The sequence below is a fragment of the Acinonyx jubatus genome, chromosome E1 (genome assembly GCF_027475565.1).
Source record: "Acinonyx jubatus isolate Ajub_Pintada_27869175 chromosome E1, VMU_Ajub_asm_v1.0, whole genome shotgun sequence".
Classification (NCBI taxonomy): Eukaryota; Metazoa; Chordata; class Mammalia; order Carnivora; family Felidae; genus Acinonyx; species Acinonyx jubatus.
The window spans coordinates 20,453,445-20,475,024 of NC_069397.1; the positions used below are offsets into that span (position 1 = coordinate 20,453,445).

Below are 21,580 nucleotides of genomic sequence, written 5' to 3' on the forward strand. Positions count from 1 at the left end.
GAAAATTTTAGGTTAAAAACTTAATGTTATCGAACTGGGATTGGAAAAGGGGGAACCTGGCAATACCTTCCTTTTCTATCAGATCCAACTCCCTCATTTTACAGATGCACAAACTGAAGATCCAGAGAGAGAAAGTGACTTTCCAAGGTCACATGGCAACATGAACCAGCTGTTGGCTCAGGATGAAGTAAATTGGGACACGCTTTTGGAGGTGGTGAGCTGCCTGTCATCAGCACAATCATTTGCTCAATAAATATTTGCTGGTGCTCCCTGGGTGGCCAGGTCCTCTGATGGGCATCAGGGAGATGAAGATGGGGCATATGAAAGGTGCCATCAGTGTACTGGGGGGACAGAGACGCAAAGACAGGAGAGTGCAGGGTAGCAAGTGCTCCATGGCACTGGGTGGGAGCCTGGGAAGGAAACTTGAGGTTGCAAATCAATGGCTGAGTTCCCACGCAGCTCTGGAGGAAGAGAATGGCAGGTGGGGAATAGCATGGGCAAAAGCCTAGAATCTTAAGTGAGAAAGTACAGCTCCATGGGGGGACTGACAAGCCATTTATGATGGCTGAAACAGAATTCTTGAGGGTAGATTATGGGGCCAGGTCATGGCTCGGCTAGTCCTAGGCAAGGGTTGGGCGATGGGGAAGCTGCTGTCAAGTACCAATTAGAACCTAGGAGTGAAGAGAACTTCTGTGCATGAATAACTCCCACACACAGCACAGAGTGCCAAGAATCACAGACAAAGTTGATTCAGAGAAAAAGACCACACTTCCAGCTGTGGGCATCTGAGAAGATTTCCTGGAGGAGGTGGCGTTTAAGGTGAGCACAAAGAGAAGTGTTGGATTTGTACTTGAGGAGCTAGAGGAAATGGAATTCTGAGAAATAGAAATAAAGCAAAGGTCAGAGTCAGAAACCTACAGGGCACAGAGCATTGCCTGAAGTATGGACCTGGATCATATGAGACCTTGAACTTTGGCATCATGAAACCATATTTTATTCTTTAGACAACAGCGAGCCATGGAGGGTGCTTGAGTGAGGGTGGTATAGGCTCAGGGATGGCTATAAAGTCTGACTTTCCAGAGCACCTCAGTGGTCTCAGATAGGGCAGAGAGAGGCAGAAACACTGAAAAGTTTTAAAAGAAAGGAGGTCATCCCTCAGGCTCAATGGTTAATAAGGGAGGGGATGGAGGTGGGCCAGGACAAGACCAATAATACCTTCAAAGCCATTTCCAATTCTGGAAATTGGGAGTCACTTCTTTAATGCCTCCCAAGGAGCTGTTTTCCAGAACCTAGCAACCCCTGCAGAGCAGCCTAGGCCCAAAGCAAGGGCTGATTAATTAGGGGTATTTGTAGCATGGTCCCAGAAAGCGCCCACAAGACTGTGCCTTTGACCTGCAGGGCCAGCATGGAGAGGAGGTCAAGCAAAGACCCTTGCCCACTTAGGTGACCCAGAGAGCACAAGGACAAGGTCAAGCCTGGTAGGTGGCATCCCCCTGTGGGCTGTTGTGGCTTCCGGGTGACCGACTGGGAAGAGAAAAGAGGGAAGAGTGGAATTACAAAAGGGATGCCACTTAGGATGACCAACTGTTCTAGTTTTAGCATTGAAAGTCCCATCTCCCAGGAGATCCCTCATTCCAGGCAAACCAGGATAGTTGGTCACCCTAGATGCAGGCCCTAGAGGCTACAGAAAGTAAGAGTGAATTTGAGCCATAGCAACCCTGCATGAAGCCCTAAATTGTTGAATTTATTGGCATAAAATTATGAATTTTCTCTTATTACCCTTTTTATATCTATAGAGTCTGTACTGATGTCACCTCTCTCCTTCCTAATTTTCTTACCTTGTGTTTTTTCTCATTGTTTCTGATCATTCTGGCTAGAAGTTTATCCATTTTATTAATCTTCTCAAAAAACTCATCTTTTGGCTTCATTGTTTTTCTTCATTTTTATATTTCATTGGTATCTATTATGATCCTAATTATATCCTTTCTTGTGCTTACTTTTGGTTTAATTTGCTCTTCTTTTTCTGGTTTCTAAACATAGAAGCTGAGGTTATTGATTTGAGACTTTTCTTCTTTTTCTAATATAGGCATTTAATTCTATAAATTTCCTTTTTAGTGCTGCTCTACTGGCATCCACAAATTTTTACATGTTACCTTTCATTTTTATTCAGTTCAAAATACTTTCTAATTTCCCTTTTGACTTCTTTTACTCATGGATTATTTAGAAGTGTATTATTTAGCTTCTAAGTATTTTGATTTTTTTCATGTATCTTTTGTTATTGATTTCTAATTTAATTCCATTGTGATCAAAGAACATACTTTGTATGACTTGAATCCTTTTAACGTTATTGAAATTTGCTTTATGGCCCAGAATGTGGTCTATCTTGGCAAATGTTCTGTGTGTACTTTTGCCATTTTTTCTGGGAGTGCTGCATAAATGTCCATTAAGTTAACTTGGTTTAGAACGTTGTCAAATCTTCTACACCCTTGCCGGTTTTCTGTCTAGTCATCTCATTAATTATTGAAAGGGCTTTTGAAATCCCCAACTATAATTGTGGACTTGTATATTTTTCTTTGTGGTTCTATCAGTTTTAACTTTATGTATTTATGAAGTTTTCCATTAGTTGCATACATATTTAGGATTGTTATGTCTTTTTGAGGAATTGACACTTTCACCATTATGAAATGACCTTCTTTATCCCTGATGATATTATTGGCTCTGAAATGTACTTTGTCTGATATTAGTATGGCAATTTCAACTTTCTTTTGATTAGTGTGAGTATGGTATATATGTTTATATCCCTTTCTTCTGTTTGTACCTTTATAGTTAAAAATTTTTTTTTGTAACCAGTATATAGCTGGGACTTGCTTTTTTAGTCAATCTGGCAAACTACCTTTTAATTGTGGTGCCTAAACCAATTATTGACATGTTAGATTTAAGTCTATCATCTTACTATGTGTGTTCCTTTGGCCCCATTTTTTCTCTTTTCCCTTTTCCCTAATTTTCTGCCTTCTATTAGACTCATTAAATATATTTTGTGATTCCGTTTATATCCTTGGTTGGATTGTTAGCTATAACTTTTTGTTTTGATATTTTAGTAGTTGCTGTAGGGTTTGTAGTGTACATCTTTAACTTATCACTATTTACCTTCAAGGCATATAACACTTCATATGTAGTTAGGGACCTTTAAGTAATCTTCCATTTCTCCTCTCTTAGCTTTAATGTGATTACTTTTACACATGTTATAAAAAACATACTACATTCTTATTATTTAAGCAGCCAGTTATCTTTTAAATACATTTAAATAATAAGAAAGCAATCATATATTTACCAGTGTAGTTATCATTTCTGATGGTCTTCATTCCTTTTGCATGGATTTATATTTCCATCTGGTGTCATTTTCCTTTTGCCTAAAGGACTTTCTTTATTATCTCTTGCAATACAGGTCTGCTGATGGATCCACTGGAGCTTTGGCTTTTACGTGTCTGAAAAAGTTTTTATTTTTTTGGAGGATATTTTCACTGGGTATACAATTCTTGATTGACAGTTTTTTCTTCTTTCAGGATGTGAGGATGTGCCTCACTGTCCTCTCACATAGATTTGTTGCTGATGAGAATCTACTGTCATCTCTATCTTTGTTTCTCTGTATGTAATGAGTTACTTTTCTCCAGATGCTCTGAAGATTTTATCTTATCACTGATTTTGAGTGATTTTGGTGTAGTTTTCTTCATGTTTCTTGGCACTGGGATTCGTTGAGTTGGTCAGATCTGTGGTTTTATAGTTTTCATCAAATTTGGAAAAGACGTGGCCATCATTTGCTCAAAGATTTTTTCCACTCCTCCCCTCTCTTCAAAAACTCCAAATACACATATGTGAGGCCACTTGAAAGTTGTCTCATGGCTCACTGATACTCTCCGTTTCAAAAATTCTTTGTTCTCTCTGTTTCATTACTATTTCTTCCAGTTAACTAATCTTTTCCTCTGCAATGTTTAACTTGCTGTTAATCCCTTCCAACATATTTTTCATTTCAGACTTTGTAGATTTTATCTCTAGAAGCTCAATTTGGGTTTTTTTAAAATATATTTCATGTCCATACTTTGAACATATGGGATTTAGTTATAACTGTTTTAATGTTCTTGCTGGCTATTTCTCACATGTGTTAGTTCTGGGTTGGTTTCAATGGATTGATCATTTTTCTTATTATAGGTTGTATTTTCCTGCCTTTGCATGCCCGGTAATATTTGATTGAGTGTCAGACATTGTGAATTTCGTTGTGTTGGCTGTCAGATATTTTTGTATTTCTATAAATTTTCTCGAGCTTTGCTCTGGGACACAATTAAGTTACTTGGAAATAGTTTGACCCTTTTGGACTTTGCTTTAGCATTTGTTAGGTGGAAGCAGAGCAGCTTTTAGTCTAGAGATAATTATTTGCCACTACTGATGCAAGACCTTTTCGACTACTCTCCACAATGTGCTGTGAATTACTAGGGTTTCCAGGCTGGCCGGTAGGGAGAGGCAGCATCCCCAGCTCTGTATGAGTGCTGTACACTGTTCCCCTGAGGCCTCTCAGCTCCTTCTTTCCATGGCCTTGGGCAGTTTCCTCATATGCACATCCCATAGGGAGCTCGGATTCTGAGGGGGACCCTCTGTAGATCTTTGGACTTCTCTCTGGGTGTGGTCCTCTCCTCATTGGCACTCTGTCCTGTGAACCCTAGTTGCCTTGGCCTTCCTGGACTCAGCATGTCCTCAACTCAGGGAGCCCGTGGGGGCTCTGCCTGGATCCCTCCATACACTGTGGCCTAGAGACTCCGAAGGATGTAAGCTGGGACAGTCAGAGGGCTCACTGTTTTGTTTCCCATCTCTCTGGGATCACAGTTCTTTGCTGTCTAACATTAGGACCCTTGAAAGCTGTGGTTCATATATATTTTTTGTTTTTTGTTTTTTTTCCGGTTGTTTTGGATGAGAGGTAAAACCCACCACCACATGCCATCTCAGTGCCAGGGGGTGAATGCTTTTCCCAGGTAAAAAGCAGATTCGAATCAGGTGTGCGTGACTCTACTACGTGCCATCCCTTCTCCATCTAGAAAAGAGTGATGTAGTCACTTCACAGTTGAAGCACTTGCCCGGTGATGATCAAATCTGACTCTTGCAAGAGCCGAATGAGATAAATAGACATGGTTCGCTCACTTGACAGGTAGAGGCCGAGGCCCAGAGAGGGACAGCATGCTGCCCATGGCTATGTTAAGAAGGAATGGCCGAGTCAGGATAAGGATCAGGGCCTCTGTCCTCTGCGCTGGGCTGGTACTTCTGCTGCTTCTCTCCCTCATGGCAAGGCTGCAGGCAGGGATCTCAGCTTTCCTGCCCAATCTGTAATGACACATGCGTTTCCCCACTGGGAAGAGGATGAATAATCCAGTTCCCTGCTCAAAACCACGAGGGAAAGCAGTGCAGGCCCAGGCGGGCCCCTGTGCTGCCTAGATGCATGGTGTGTACAGTGCATTCCTGTGGTTTTTGGCTGTTGCTATGGTGTGTGGACAAAATAGGAATGTGTTTCCTTGGAAAATCTCAACAGTGACTCATCCTTATTTCTGTTAGGAATATTGAAGGTATGGATAAGCCTAGGGGAATAGCCATAATAGCAATGTTTGCTCTCTATCAGGAAGTAGGTTGCTACCATTAAGTGGCTTCTTAAGAGCTTGTAAAGTAAAGCAACATCAGTCATATTCGAAGGAAGCTGGCATTAGGAAGGGATGTGGAGGTCTGAAATGAATTCTCTTTAATTGAGGGTCTCCTTTCCTCTCGGTGAGCAGGAATTCTGCCCACAAGGAGTGGTCAAAGGCTCTGGCCCCTTTGGAAGCCTGTGAGCTCAGACGCAGGGTGGGGAGGTAAGAAAGAAGCTCAAAGGTCTGCTTTCAACTGCATCTCTCTACCACTAAGCCTTAGTTTACCCATCTGTGAAATGGGCACCAGGAAGCCTATCTTACAAGGTAGTTCAGCCAGCCTGGATAAAGTAGCTGGCACATGGTGCTCCCACAAGTCACCGGTGTGACAGTGGCCCTGAGAGTCTAAGAACTGGGGAGGATGGAGGCAGCTTTGGTAGCTGCACCTGCTGGACTGTGATAGGATGCTCCGACGATGTTACAGACATCTCCTCATGACAGGAGATGCTTGTGGGATATGAGGAGGAGGGGCGGAAGGAGTAAACAGCATCAGAGTCCAGTGAACACTGGATGAGAGGTGATTGTTGGAACTTGCCTCACCCAATGCTCTACTGAGAGGGCCCAGCCACCCTGGGCTTTGTGCAAGCAGGGGTTACAAGGAGGCAAAACCAAGTGCAAGTCTGCAAGCAGGGTTGGGGGCCTGCCAGCAGAGAGAGAATGGGGAGATGCAGAGACATCACTGGTGGCCTCTGAAAGGAAAGAAAAAAAAGAAACGAATGATGAGAGAGAGAGAGACAGACAGATAGACACACACACACACACACACACACAAAGACACCATTCATTTGTGGCCTCTGAAAGGAGAGAAGAAGAAAGGAGTGACACAGACAGAGAGAGAGAGAGGGAGGGAAGGGAAGGGAGAGGGAGAGAGGGGGTGGGAGAGAGGGGAAGGGAGGGAGGGAAAGAGGGAGAGAGAGATGGAGGGTGAGGGGGAGAGAAGAGGACAGGGAGAGGGAGAGAGGGGGAGAGGCAGGGAAGGGGGAGGGAGAAAGGGAAAGAGAGGGAGAGGGAGAGGGAAAGGGGGAGGGAAAGAGGGGAGAGAGGGAGGGAGAGGAGGAGAAAGAGGGGGAGAGGGAGAGAAGCGGGAGAGGAAGAGAAGGGAGAGAGGAGGAGAAGGGAGAGAGGAGAGGAAGAGTGGGAGAGAAGGGAGGAAGAAAGGGGGAGAAGGGAGAGAGAGGGGGAGGGGGAGAAGAAAGGGGAAGGGGGGGAGAGAGGGAAAGAGAGGGAAGGGGAGAAAGAGAAGGAGGGGTAGGGGGAGAAGAGAGGAGAGGGGGGAGGAGAGAGTCACAGAAGTGGAGGAAGGAGAGGAAGCAGCTCCTGGGTTCTGTGCTGTGTCTGCCGTGCGTGTCTGTCTGCAGCCTTCAGCCACCACAGCCCTTTCTTTGAACGAGCCTCTAAGGCGATCTGCTCTTTGCCAGCCGCAGAGCCCTAACTAAGCAGAAAGAAACAAGAAAGCATACAGACAGAAAACTGCGAGGAAAGGTGCCAAAAACATAGCCATTCCTTCCTCTAAGTGGGGCTTCTATGGGTTCTTGTTTTACTATGTTCCATCCCCCAGCAATTTTCTCCAGGAAGCATGGATTAAGATCTTCTTGGAAAAGCCCAAACAGAAGCACGCCCCCGGGACCCATGGTAGCGGCTGCCATCGGCTGGGCCCCTCTCTCATCCATTCTGGAAGTGCTGTGCCTGTGCTGACCTCGTCTGCATGGCCTTCTCCCCTCTCCCTAGGCCTTCTAGTACTTTCCCTTTCTGGAGCTGGACTTGCTTCCCCTGCACCTGGGTCTTTTCACAGCACCTGCCCAGGGGGAGGCCTCCTTCTATGTCTTGGTTGCTCCCTAAGTTCCTTAGAGACTGCCCTGTTCTCTTGGCCAGAATAGAAGCAGAACACCCCGGGGCAACTGAAGGCGGCGTTTCCAAATGGTTGGGGTCCAAGGCTTTGGTGTCAAGCTGACCCCAATTCCAGGCTGAACCACCTCTTAGCTATGCATCCTTGGGCAAGTTTCATAACTTCTCTGTGCTCCAGTCTGCTTTCCTGTAAAATGGTTTCCTGTTACTTCCACCTTATCGGATTTGAGAGTCATGCCTAAGATAATAGATATGACACCTTTAGAAAGGTGCCGGCCTCCATAAATATCAGTTATGATTTCTGGAAAGACTTGCCAACATCCTGAGGTCTCTTCCAAGGCTGTGTACCCTCAGAGAGGGAGGAGTCCCTGCGTGTGCTCCTTTTGACTGAGGTTCTCTGTGTGGTTAAGCTGAAGCTCCTGTTCTCCACCTGCTGTCACTGAACACCACAGTGTCTCCTGCCATCCTTCCCCCTTTGTGTCTCAGAAGCAGCGGCCTTGCTGATTGGGCTCATCTGGGGCTTGGCATCAGGAACAGCCTGACCACTCTGGGGATTGCGGGGAGCTATCCTACCCTGGCCCATCTGCTCCTGCTGTTGCCTTCCTTTAGGCCTTTTGGGGGAGGCTTGTTGGGGGGGGGCTCAGATCCGTTCAATTCAATGCAATAAACCCTGACTGAGCCCCTATTACAGGCCGGTCCCTGGGACAGGCGCTGGGGCCTGCACAGGATAAGTCTCAGTCCCAGAGGAGACCCACGGGGAATTAAAGGACCCATTGTCTTAGAGTGGGTGGGAAGAAGGTGTCAAGCAGGGATGTCCCGGGCCTGAGGACACTGCGGTAGAGAGAGGCAAGTGTGAATTTTAGGAGCTATGGAATGCTTAAGGACAGCCTTCAATTTCATCTAACCTAATCAGCCCAATCCAATCACTGAGCTAATTAAATCTATTCCGCTGGATGGAGGGCGGATGTGTTCTGGGCACATGCTCTTTAATGATCTTTGGGAACTGCGCATTCTCGTCGGACCTGGGTGTAGGGGGTGGGTGTTTTTTCCTTTTAAACTAACTTCAAAAATAGATAAAAATCTTTACAATATTAAGAAAATTTTTTTTTTCTAAAAGGGAAACTTCAGAACTGTAGGCCTTTCCCCGTGGCTTCTGCATGTGCTGGGAACAGAGGCTGTCCACTGGGAAGGTATTGCAGGACCAGCCTGGAGAGGAGGCTGTGTCTGGCTGGAAGGAGTAACCCCCACCCCCCTTTATATGAGCCTGTCGGTTAGAGGCTGGGTCCAAACAATAAAGCATGTTTATGTATAGCTGTATTATGCACATCCTTAAAAAACTGCACAACGAATTCAAGAATACACAAATGCACCGTTGTTACAAATATTCCAGGGCTCCAGAAAGAGTGAAAAATCTTGCACACCCAACTGGGCTGCCTTCCCCTGAGCAGCTCTCAATATAGTAGGCATCTTGCCAGAATTTCTCTGCGTGCTATTTGCATACGTGTGCATTTATAAATACAGAGTTTCGTTTAGCATGTGAGTACTTTTCCTACAAATGTGACCAAACTGCTTGTATTGTTCTGTAACTTGCTTTTCTCACTTACCAATATGTCTTAGAAATTTTCCCCAAGGGACCTCCAGGTCTTTCTTACCCGCTTTAACTGTTGCAGGGAGGTGGGGGAAGGCACATGGGTTTGCCCTCCTCAATGGAATCATCCTCCTGTTGATGAACATTTATAACAGAATTTGTTTCCAATTGGAAACAGAAGCTGTTTCCAATTATTTGCTGTCACACACAGCTCTGCAGAAAAGATCTTTAGCCATGCTTCTTGGGGGTACATTTGTAAGTATTTCTGTAGGATGAAATTGCTAGGTGAAGGGGGATGGGTGCTTTTTTATTCGGATGGATCCCTCCAAGTCCCCACCCACCTCCCCGCCCAAAGGCTCTACCAGTTTACTCTCTCAACAGCTGGCTGGTCTGCCCTCCGTAGGGATGGGTGGCTTCTTTGCTGGCGTCTCCCCTTCTGCCTGTTCCTTTTGCAGTCCCCTGGGCTCTCCTACAGACCTTGGCCAAACGTCATCTTCCTGTCCTCTGCTACCCAACTGTGCCAAAGGCCCCATTCTAAGGACTCCAAGTGCAATCTCAAAACATAGACCAATTAATCAAGGACCGATGACTCTCGTTTTGAAATGATTCTTGTTTTCCACAACAGGATGTGCTGCAGGGTTTGGAGCAATCCATTAACCAATATTGATTCAGTCTGCAAACTCCTTCATTCATTCACTGATTTACAACGTTGGGTTCTGGGCTAGTTGTTTTGGAGCCTTGACCCTCAAAGGGCATGCTCTCATTGGATGGAGCAAGACATGCAAATACCTTGTGTTGGTAGGTAGATTTATACATATTATATTATATTATATTATATTATATTATATTAATAGCCACCTGGCTGTTAAACTGTTTTAAATGTTCAAAAAGAGAGGGAGAGATCTCAGCAGGGGAGGGACCAGAGATGCTTTGGGGATAGAAGAGTCTAACAGACCAGCACTAAGATTTATTAGTCTACAGTGAATGATTCCTGGGGCTGTCCAGCCCTTTTGTCACAACATAAACAAACGCAGGGACTTCTCTATCCCCGGGCAATAGTTCTTTTCAAGAGTGAAGGAGGAGGGGACAAATAGGGTGGAGCTGTCTTTTCCAAGCCTCTCTTTTCCAAGCCTCTCTTCCCCTGCCTCTGTCCAAGGGCTGTGCAGGTCAGCAGGCTATTTACATTCCTTTCTTCCTTCCTTCATTATGGTTGATATTTCTAAAAGATTTGTGATTATCTAACCTCCCCAGCTGGCAAGAAAAAGATGAAATGGCTTTCAGCCTGTGTATGGAAGTGTCCTCTACAGACTTTTTTTTTTTTTTTTTTTGCCCCTTATTAAAAAAAAAAAAAATCAGAAACAAGGCGACACTGTTCAGAGCTCAGATAGCAAGCTGCTTGTGAATCAAAAGATAACATGGTATGCTGGGTAGCAGGACCCAACCAAAGAGTATTCTGATTTATTAACTTGTCTCCTGAGTAAGATAAAGTGGGTGAGTAAGTAGACATTGGAGCCTCCTTTCCTCTGCCTGGGTCCAAGGAGGAAGTAAGCCATTGAGAGTAAGTTACTAGCATCTGATGTCAGTGCAGCGAGGGTCGCAGCTAGCTCTGCCCTGATGGATGGGTACCATACAAGGTCTAGACTTTGGACTCCAATGGGGCTGCCATGTCAGTGCCATTTCCAGCTAATCTCTTTTTTCCATGCACTCAGTAGGGGACTTTTTCTTTCTTTAGTTCCTAGTGTTAAAGGCAGTTTAATTTAGTTATATCAAATCTGAAGGCTAACCAGAGCTTAAATGGACTGTAAATTACTGAAGGGGGACCTCAGAGATCATTCTACAATATTCCATCCATCCATCCTTCCATCTAGGAATTATAAGAGCTGATATTTTCCTTTAAGAAGCTTATAGTATATTGGGGGCATATTACACAGACACATATAACTTTTAATCTATGATGGATTATTTGAGTGTCTGCCTCTCTTGCTAGAAGAAGATTTTTTTTTTAATTTTTAAATTTATTTATTTATTTTTGAGAGGGAGAGAGAGTGAGAAGGGGAGTGGCAGAGAGAGGGAGAGAATCCCAAGCAGGGTCCATACTGTCAGTGTAGAGCCTGATGCAGGGCTCGAACTCACGAACCATGAGATCATGACCTGAGCTGAAATCAAGAGTCAGACGCTTAACTGACTGAGACACCCAGATGCTCCACAGAAGATTCTTCTATCTGAGAAGAATGAGGTCAGTCCTTTTCACTGCCTAACACAGTGTGAGACACACAGCACATGTTCAGTAAATGAGCGACTCAGCAGGAAGTGAGCCAAAAGTGGGGCTGGAAGTTTCAAGGCCTGTGAGGGGCAGTGTGTGGATCAGAGGGTGGCTGCCAGAGAGCAGTGAGGTGATCATTGGTAAGGCGATAGCTGGAGCCACGATGTGGAACTTGGACTTTATTATGTCCCTGGAAAGACCTTCATAGGTATCAAGCAGGAGAGACGCATGATAAAGTAGGCTCTTTCTCTCTCTTTCATGCATCCATTTATTCATTCATTCCATTCAATACAATTTATCAAGCATCATCTATATGTAAGACACCATGCAAAATACTGAAATATAAAGAACAGAATGAAGAGAAGCGTATTTTCAAAGAGCTCACAATCTGGTAGGGGAGAAAGATAAGTAAACAGATGATTATAATGTGTAAATTTTATGCTAGAGATTCACACAGAATACTCCAGGATGGCCTTCTGGAGGAGGTAACATTTGAGCTGAATCTTGAAGGACGCATAAGGGTCAGGTAAGGAAAGGGTGGGAAGGGTGTTGCTGGCAGGGAGAGAGTGGGGAGAACATGTGATGCTTGGGAATAGCCACCCACAGTTTGGGGTAGCTGGAGCATTATGTGGGAGGCTAGGGAGCCGAGGGGTGCTGCTGAAAAAGCAGGCAGGGGCCAGAGCAGAAAGGGCCATGGGGAGACTCCTGGGCTTCATCCAGCAATGAGGATGGAAGATGCTCAGATTTGTATTTTACAAAGAGTATGTTGATGCAGAGAATGGATTGCAGAGGGACTGGATGGGCAGCAGGGATACCACTGAGGCAGCTGTTGTTCTTGGCTAGGTAGGGAATCACAAAAGACTGAATTAAAGAAGTGTTTGGGGTGGGAGATAATAATAGCTAGCATCCACTGAGCACTTACTGTATGCCTTCTACATGAAGGCATTCACTCAGTCTTCTAGTTAGCCTCTGAGATAGGAACCGTCATTCCCATTTTCCAGATGAGACGAAGGAGGCACAAGGTCACTCTCTAGTGAATGCATATTTGTACTCAGACCACTTATAGGGTTGGGGGATCAGCAGTGTTGGGGTGCATGTATGGGGTGGGGAAGAGGATGAGTTAGACTGTTGATTTGAGATGCCCATGGGACTCTGCTGGGAGGGGTTCAGCAGTGCCTTGGTTGGGAGTAGCCTCTGAGAGTCATGGTCAAGGGCAAGTGCATTCAAGGAGACTACAGGTTGGGAGAGGACAGAAACAGCGTCTTGGGGAATCCATCATGGAAGGTGTGAACAGAGAAAGAACTGCTCATGGAGAGGACTAAGAAGGAAGCCAGACCAGAGGGACAAGTGTCTCAGGTGGGCATGGTCCACAGCTCACTTGCCACTGAGAAACCAGGTAGGGTAACAACTGAGAAGTGAGGAGTATCCCTATCAACAAAGATGGACTTTGGCCACAAAGATTTCATAGGTCACCTCGATGAAGAACAGTTTTGATGGAGCACCAGAGGTGGGCTGGGTAGTATAAGGGAGGTGAAAAAGGATAGACAGGTGTCCAGAGTGTTCTGGAGTCTCTTTGTTAGAGAAGGAAGGAGAGGGAGAGGCGCCAAGACAGAGGGGAGGCAGGGTAGAGTGATTTCATCTTCTTACAAGACTTGAGCCTCTTTTTGTGGACTTATCTTGGGATTCCCCCAACAGGGCTTTGATATTGGTTCATCCTAGCCTATCAACAAGGCTTCTCCTCCCTCCTCCACCCCCTGCCATCACCTCCACCTTGATAAAAGCAAGCCCTCATATCATGTAGGAAAAAATGGTGAAAACCTATTGGAAAAACCATGTGGGGATCTGGAGGACTTTCTGTTTTAGAGGCTAAGTGGTAACAAGCAGTTAAGTAGCTAGCTAGTAAATGCTTAGTTGGTTCTTATTTTTATCTATTTATGGGAAACAAGGTACCCTGTTAATCATGGAGAGAATGGCCACACAGCAGGCTCTCTCGCCTCCCGGTGCCTCCCTGGTGTTTTCTGGAGCAGAATCGGATGCTGCCATATTCCTGTGGCTCCAGCTCTGGCAGTTTGGAAGTTGCTGAAGGCGTGTATAACAAGTTCTCTCTTCTGCCTTGAAAAGGCCAAGTGGGCAAGCCTCCATTTCTAATGGGAACCGTTAAGCAGATACTACAGGCCACGGGTCTGCCTGTCAGATTGACAAATGAGTCTTCTCTTTTGAAAGTCACTTAGGAAGTTGTATTTGGAAGCTTGAGAGGAGCTGTCAAGAGCAGACGGGGGCACCCTGCCCAACAGCTGAGACTGTTTACTTGGGGGTAGGGTAGGGGAGACTGTTTCTTATTGTGAGCCATGGTAGGATTCCCTCCAAATGTTGGAAGTGTGGCCAACCTACATTAAAGGCAAAGGCTTAAGCTTCTGCAGGAGCCAGCTGGGCCCACACATCCTGCCAATGACCTAATTGGGCCCAGCAGGACCCAAACATTTGTATATACCTTTATTTACAGCCCCAAACAGGCTAGCAGGCAGCTGCTTGATGTACGGTATGGTGTGCTGATGGGCGTTCTCGTGGTACTTTGGATACACCCCAAGTGAGGAACCAACACAGAGTCTAGGTTTTGGGATTGGAACCCTTCTCGTTCCCAGGGGCTAACGAGTGGTAGTGGAAGGGGTTCTTGGTGAGAACAGGATACCTCTGGCCAGTGATTTTCAACCCTGGCTCCCCAAGGCATTTCTGAAACCTTGACATATAAATCCAGGACCAAGTTTTCCAGGAAATTTTCTGAACAGTGGGGCTGATGGCTACCCGACTGCCCAGGATCTCCAGATTCATTCTCAGACCTACCAAGAGGTACAGGCAAAATGGCTGAATAAATATTTGAATATTTAGAAAACAAAAGTTACCACCAGGCACTTTGAGGCAGGGACGGGATATGATAAAAATCTTCTGATATCAAATCATGACTGAGAGTTCCATCAGGATTAGCAATCACCTTAAATTAGGGCAAAGAGTCTGACTGGTGATGTCAACATTGAAGACAGTTAGTCTCGGGCTCTTACCACACGGAAGTCCTAGCTTTGCATTTGCATATCTATTCGCTCACTCATGTGATTCTCCCCAAATTCCAGAGCTCTGTCCCGTCCCTCTCATCTGTTGCATCCATTCCCATGTACACAGATGGTCTCTACCTGACCCATTTCATGAGCTCTCCATTTGATTAGGGTCTGTGAGCATATTGCCAGAATGATACAGATATTATCTATCACAGTCTGGCTTAGCCTCAGGGAGAAGAACCCTCAGGGCACATTTGCATGGGAGTTTTGGTAGAGGTGGGAGGGGTGAGTCAGGGAGAGCATTAGAGTACAGCACTTGAGTGCTATTTGAGCAGAGGGTACAGATTTGGGCACGAGAGTGCACTCATTCTTTGAACAATGCACATTTACTGAGCTCATTCATAAGCAAGGCACTGATGGTATAGAATCTTGGGAAGCTCCCCGTCTGCGGTGGGACAAGGCCTGATGGAGGCTGAAGAAGTCAGTTCTTAAAAGGCAAGGTGTAAGGAGCAGTGATGCACCAGGGGAAGTCAAGTCCCACAGAGAGTTCTGTGTCTCATAGGAGTGTGACAAAATTGCCAAGAAACCCACCTCATTCTGTCATTGCTCCAAGGCTGGGAGTGGGTCTTGCTTATCTTCATTTACCTAGCACACAAGAGGTGCTCAGTGAATATTTGTTGAAGGAATAAATGAATGTACAGTGTTGAGTGGAGCAACTAGCTGCTTCTTGGGGGTCAGAGAAAGTCTTCTTAAAGACGGTGATCTTTGAGCTGTATCTGGAAGTGTGAATAGGCCTTTGCCAGGTAGATAAGACAAGAACGGGATGCTGGGCAGAGGGAACAATGGGTTCAAATGCACGACGCAGGCATCGAAGACCGCTGAGTGTTTGGCTGGTGTATGGTACATGTTGGTCAACCATCAGAAGCCATTCTTAAGGGTTGAGTTCTTGCAAGTTGTGGGAAGTGCAGGAATTTGAGAGTTTTGGGTAGGGTAACAATGTGATCACCCCGTGTGTGGGTTGACAAAGGGGCACGACCAAAGACTATGCCCAGAACCCCTCTTCTGAAGTTTTAGGAATGCTATTTACCCCGCTCCTGCTTCTCACTAGCAGGAACCCAGGTTCTGTCCCCCGGACCTGGGGAGCAGGTCTAGACTCCAGGCCTCTGGGCTTCCAGTCTGGTTTTCTCTCCACAGATAGATCTGGGCTCAAAGCTGAGCCCTGCTCTTCCCCTACAATGCAACCTTAAGCAAGTTGCTGAACTGCGCAGCTCTGTCATCTGGAACATGGAGAAAACATTATCCCCTTTTTGGGGTTGCTGAGGGGGGTTCAATGAAATAATGCATGTCAAGCGTCTCTGGGTGCTCGATGCCTGGCAGGAAGCGTGTGCTCAGTTAGAGGTGAGTGGTATTACTCTACCCTTCCAGGGTTCTAGTTCCACTCTAGTGTATCATCCCACTGTGTGGGTGTCTGGTGGTGATGTCCTGGGATCATGCAGCTCCTACAGTAGCTGAACTGATCAGAGGAGCCTTTCTCAGGTTGTCTTCCAGGTTGTCCAGGAAGGCAGGGGGGCATATCTTGGCTTAATTGGGTTTAGGGCAAATACTGATTTTAAAAGAGTAATCTTCGGTCCGGGTTACAGCGCAATTGTGTGCTCTTTTGGAATTAAAAAAAAAAAAAGAAAAAATATCAAAGGAAGATTGTACGTAATTTGGTATGGGTGGGCTGATTTTTACCACGCAAGAGGACGTTCCCATTCACAAAGGGATTCATGGTACTTTACATCACCAGTGCCTCTTAGTGCGCTCACTCAGGAGTCCATTTCCCTCACGTGATTCACACCAACTTTCCAGGAAAGGGCCTCCTGTTCCCCCACGGTCTTGTCACCCCTGCCCTTCTTGCAAGATTCCCTTGAGCTTTGAGCCAAAGCAGCAGAATCCTGGAACGGGGACAAGGTAGCCACTACAGGCTGTAAGAGGAACCATGACTTTATCCGCCACCAAGAAAGAAAAAGCACCGCCAATTTTAACTATCAGATGCAGCTGATTGAGAAACAAATCCCGATTTCAGAAATGTTAAAATGTGAAAAAAAAAAAAATACAGGAGACTCTTGAACAATACAGGTAAGCGTGGGTCCACTTACATGAGGATTTTTTTTTTTGATAAATACAGCACAGTACCGTAAAGGTATTTTCTCTTCCCTAGATTTTCTTAACATTTTCTTTGCTCTAACCTACTTTATTGTAAGAATACAGGATGTAATACATACCACATACAAAATATGTCCTAACTGACTCTGTTATCTGTAAGGCTTCTGGTCAACCGTAGGCTATTACTAGTTAAGTTTCTGGAGAGTCGAAATTTAATATGCAGATTTTCAATGGCCCCCGGGGTTGGTGCCCCTAACCCCCATGTTGTTCAAAAGTCGATGGTACCTCTTTTTTTTTTTTTTTTTTTTTTTGAGACAGAGAGAGACAGAGCATGAGCAGGGGAGGGGCAGAGAGAGAGGGAGACACAGAATCCGAAGCAGGCTCCAGGCTCTGAGCTGTCAGCGCATGGGGCTCGAACTCATGGATGGTGAGATCATGACCTGAGCTGAAGTCAGACGCTCTACAGACTGAGCCACCCAGGCGCCCCCAAAAGTCAATGGTACTTCTTAGAATCACTGAAATGCAGTGTTTGAGGACCTGGTCAGCTGGATACTAATGGCAGAATGAGAACATACCAAAGGCACCAATCCCCAAGTTATACATGGCTGAATATAATTTATTATTTTTTGTTTGTGAAAGAAACCACTAGTTCATAGGCTCTGTGGGGACAGACACTGGGTCTGTTTTGTTCACTTCTGTATCTCCACCACCTCGTTTATGGTTGGGGTTCAACAAATATTTGCTGAATGAATAAAAAAACAACAACAAAGAGCCACATTATAAAACATGTGGAAAACCCAGAGAAGAGCATAAATCATTCATAAATTCCCCCACTGTGGGTATTTTGGCTTATTTCCTTCGAATCTTATTTCCTATGAATATGCTCTTTTATATACATGTAAACATAATTTATTTTTAGATTTAGCTCTGGGATGTGTTTTTGTATTTCTCTATTAATATGACTGAAACGAGGAAATAAGAAGATGCAGAAATGCTTTGAAGATTTGTAAAATGTTTAACCAAATATCTTATTATTAGTTATAATAATCATAACCATACTGCTATGAATGAGGCTGATTTTCTGAGAATACACTTCAAAGCAAACAACAGATTTGTTCTCTGAAGCTGGGAATGTGTGGTCCCTGCGTCCTGTCCTGTTCACCATGGGGAGTCCCTGTGTTTCGTTTTGGGAAGAGAGAGAGGCTCATGGTTTCTTAGAAGTCCTGAGCCCCAGCTTCCCACCCAGCCCAGAAATATCTTTAGTGTCACTAATGGAGCGTAAATCCTTGCCTGGGAAAACTCAAGCCTGACAAAAGATTCTACTATTTGCTCCAGCCAGTACCTGAAGATCGGGCCTGTCTCCTTGTCTTTGTGGGCAGATAGGAGCCTAACTCTGGCAAGCGCCACTTAGCAACCCAGGTGGGTTTCGCATGGACTAATGTCCCCTTCCTGCTTGCTGTCATTTTTCACTTCGCTGACTCTGCTCCAGGCCCCTCTGGTCCCCTCCCTTCCCCCTCCCTTTTCTTTAAAATGCCCAGTCATCTCTGTACAAACACACGTTGAGTCCCGTTCATGCTGAACCCTTGTCCCTATTGCAATGGGGGACAAACTTATTTTTGATTAAAATCTGTCCTTGCCACTTTAACTAGTGTTCGGGCTTTGCTTATCGCTGGCAGTAATTGAAAGCCCATGAGGCTAACAGCTTGGGTTCTGGGCTCACCAGGGCTGTCTGTCCGTCGGCATGCCTTGACTTATTAGTCCATGTTCTCACCCTTCCCAACTCAAATCCTCAGCCCTGAACTTGGCTCCTGGCTGAGGCCCCTGCCTCAGCCTCTGGGGCCTGTGGAGGCCAGCCAGGCTCCCAGCCGCCTCTGACCTTGCCTCAAAGCCAACATCCCCACCACCGTGTGCTGCAGTGGAGGCTGATTGTGGCCTTCAACAAGTACCCAGGCATTAAGTACAGGGAACAGTTTGGGGGCCCCACACCATCAATGCCTTCCCAGAGATTCAAAAGCATAACTCGCTTAGAGATTTCAAACCAGTTTCTAGGAGCGCCTGGGTGGCTCAGTCGGTTAAGCGTCCGACTTCCGCTCAGGTATAATCTCACGGTTTGTGAGTTCGAGCCCTGCGTCGGCTCTCTGCTGTGAACACAGAGCCTGCTTTGGATCCCCTGCCCCTCCCCTGATCTCTCTGTCTCAAAAATAAATAAATGTTAAAAAAAAATGAAACCAGTTTCTAATACAGAAGGTCATTTTATAAAGTGGCTAAAGGGCTGTGGTCAGTACTAGATGAGAGATGACATTTAAGCCCCATTTTAGAAACAGCTGAGCACATAAGTTGCATGTGTATTTCTTCGCTGACTATTCACTGTTCTGATTCTCCCTTCCTCACCCTCTAAACCCAATGCTCCCACCACTCATTGACCTCTCTCTTTGCCTCAGCCTCCCAGGGTGGGTTGTCTCAGATGATCTGGTTTAGGACTCACAGTCTCTCCAGTGTTTATTCCAGGTAAACCAGGAAATAAGAGAAGGAAAGTGTCTCTGTGTCTGTCTGCAGTCCTGCTTTGAGACCTCCTCCCTACTGAGGATTTGTGAAGTTCTCCCTTCTGAGATGTGAAACCCACGTCAGACATGAGGCTGCTCCAGTCCTCACGCCCCTGACACGCAGAGTTGATGTAACAGTCCTAGCCGGCTGGAGGGTCACCTCCCTGGTGTGAAGCCAGAGAGAGGGGGCAGGAACGGGCGCAAGAGACTCCCCTCCACTTACACTCTTATGAGAGTGACGCCCCCATCCCTTTTCCTTTTTGTAGATCACTGTGAGTCGTATCAACACTGGCTAGCAGGTTCCCTTGGCATCCACCGATCCCCTGCCCTCTCGAGAGATTTTTTTTTGCCCCCAGAAAGTTCTAGAAAAAAACCCCAACCAATTCAGTGAAAAAGAAAGTAACTCGGGTTTCTCTCACACCCAACTTTAGGAACCGACAATTGGGTTACAGAGGTTAGCTGACACCCTTCTCTAATTTCTGGGTCAGCCCCTCTCCTGGACCCAGCCCTGCTCGGGCCTCCTGAAGGCTCAGAGTCTTCCAGGAGTGGGAGTCTCATTTCCCCTCCTCATGGCTCTGCAGGCGGCTGGTGTGGGCCCGGGACCACTGATCCAGGGAGCCCAGGAACTTACCCTCTGCTCCTGGGTGGCCACGAAAGTCTGGAACCCTGGAGCCACCCCAAAGCCCAGCTCTTGGATGAAAGGCGGCTCAGACTGACTGTGGATCTGAACTTTCACTCCTGCTTCAAACGTCGTTTCCTCTGAAAGAACAAAGACAGACAGAGCCATGGGTCAGTGACAGCAGGTGCTCACGGAGTCTTGGGATTGAGAAGCTCAAAGGGACGTTAGAAAGGCCACATGGCAGGCAGCATAATGGCCTGAAAAGACATCCATATCATCATCCCTGAAAAGTGGGAAGACGTCACCTTGCATGGCAGAAGGGACCCTGCAGATGCGATTAAGTTAGGGACCTGGAGATGGGAAGGTTATCCTGGATTATCCGAGTGGCCCAATGTCCTCATGAGAGTCTTCGTGAGACGGAGGCAGGAGGGTCAAAGTCAGAGAGAGAATGGAAGAAAGTGTGCTGCTGGCTTTGGTCGTGGAGGCAGGAGCCACAAACCGATGGATGCAGGCAGGTGCTAGAAACTGGATAAAGCAGGGGGATAGATTTTCCCCTGGGGCCCCCACAAGGAATGTAACCCTGCCAGCCCCAGATTTTAACCCAGTGAGATAGGTTTTGGACTTCTGGCCTCCATAACTGTGACATGGCAAATCTGTGCTGTTTGGGGTCACTGTTTGTGGAATCTGTGACAGTAGCGGTCAGAAGCGAATTCAGGCCAGTTAGGCCAACTCTTCGCTTGGGTCTCCAAAAGTAGAAAATGGGATTATGAAGTGAGTCATTCGCCTTTATTTTATTCGCTAGCTTCTCTACTTGGCCATGAGCTGAAGGTGAGGGGATCAGAGGAGGAAAACATGATGACACAGTGGTAGAAATAAAAATACAGGACTTGCTTGTATGCCAAGGTGCCCGCCCCTTGGAGCTTCTGGAGGTGGGCAACTGGTAGAGAAGCTTTGGCCTCTCTTTAATTTGGCAAGAGAAATGGCCCCTGGCAGTGGGAGGTGGCAAGGGTGGTGGAAGGTGATGGGATAGCAGAGCCTGGCTCATCTTATAATGTTCAAAATTGGTGGAGGACCCTTTACTGGGTCTCCTCTGTCTTGCTCTTTCCAGACAGCCTGCAGAACGAGCTTTCCAAAATGCAAACCTGCACAGGTCTCTCCCGTGCTGATAAGGAGCCCAGCCTCCGTAACCTGCTCCTGTTCCAGCCTTGCTCTGGGCAACCTCCTGCTTCATGGCACCATGTGTCCAACCCTCCAGGGCTGCCCAGATTGGTTGTTACTCGTCTCTGCTCTGCATGGAGGCGCATGCCTTTCCTTTTGCCTGGAAAGCCTTTCAAACTTGTCTACCCGGCCAATCTCCCTACGCGTCACTGAAGATTCAGGCCCCCGACCCCACCCAAAGCAAACCCTTCTCTTGCTCTGTTGTATTCTTTCCATATGCCTGAAGAAGCTTCTGCCACACCAGAAGAATCCTTTATCTGACAGTCTTTCCACCAGGCTGGAGCATCCTGAGGCCAAGTTCTGGGCTATCTCCCTGGACCTCAAAGGCCCTGCACCGGGCCAGGCATATAGCAGGTACTCAGGGAAGGGCTGCTGAGTGAATAAGAGATTTGCGATTCAAACCTCACTCAGTTATTAATGGGCAAGGCCAATCTAGAGTCCAAATCAAGGAGTGTTCTAATTGAAGGGAATGGAGGGACACCTGGGTGGCTCAGTCAGTTGAGCACCTGACTCTTGATCTGGGCTCAGGTCATGATCTCGTGGTTCATGAGTTCAAGCCCCGTGTTGGGCCCTACGCTGACCGTGC

General features: G+C 46.3%; 1 protein-coding gene across 1 annotated transcript in view; it reads right to left on the reverse strand.

Moving 5' to 3' along the window:
* The window catches only part of ASIC2 (acid sensing ion channel subunit 2), a 266,102-nt gene that overhangs the window by 43,606 nt on the left and 200,916 nt on the right, over positions 1 to 21,580 (reverse strand). Inside the window, exon 3 of the mRNA XM_027034388.2 lies at positions 19,789 to 19,916. Within this exon, the coding sequence (XP_026890189.1) occupies positions 19,789 to 19,916 (128 nt within the window). The remainder of the gene's footprint in view (positions 1 to 19,788; positions 19,917 to 21,580) is intronic.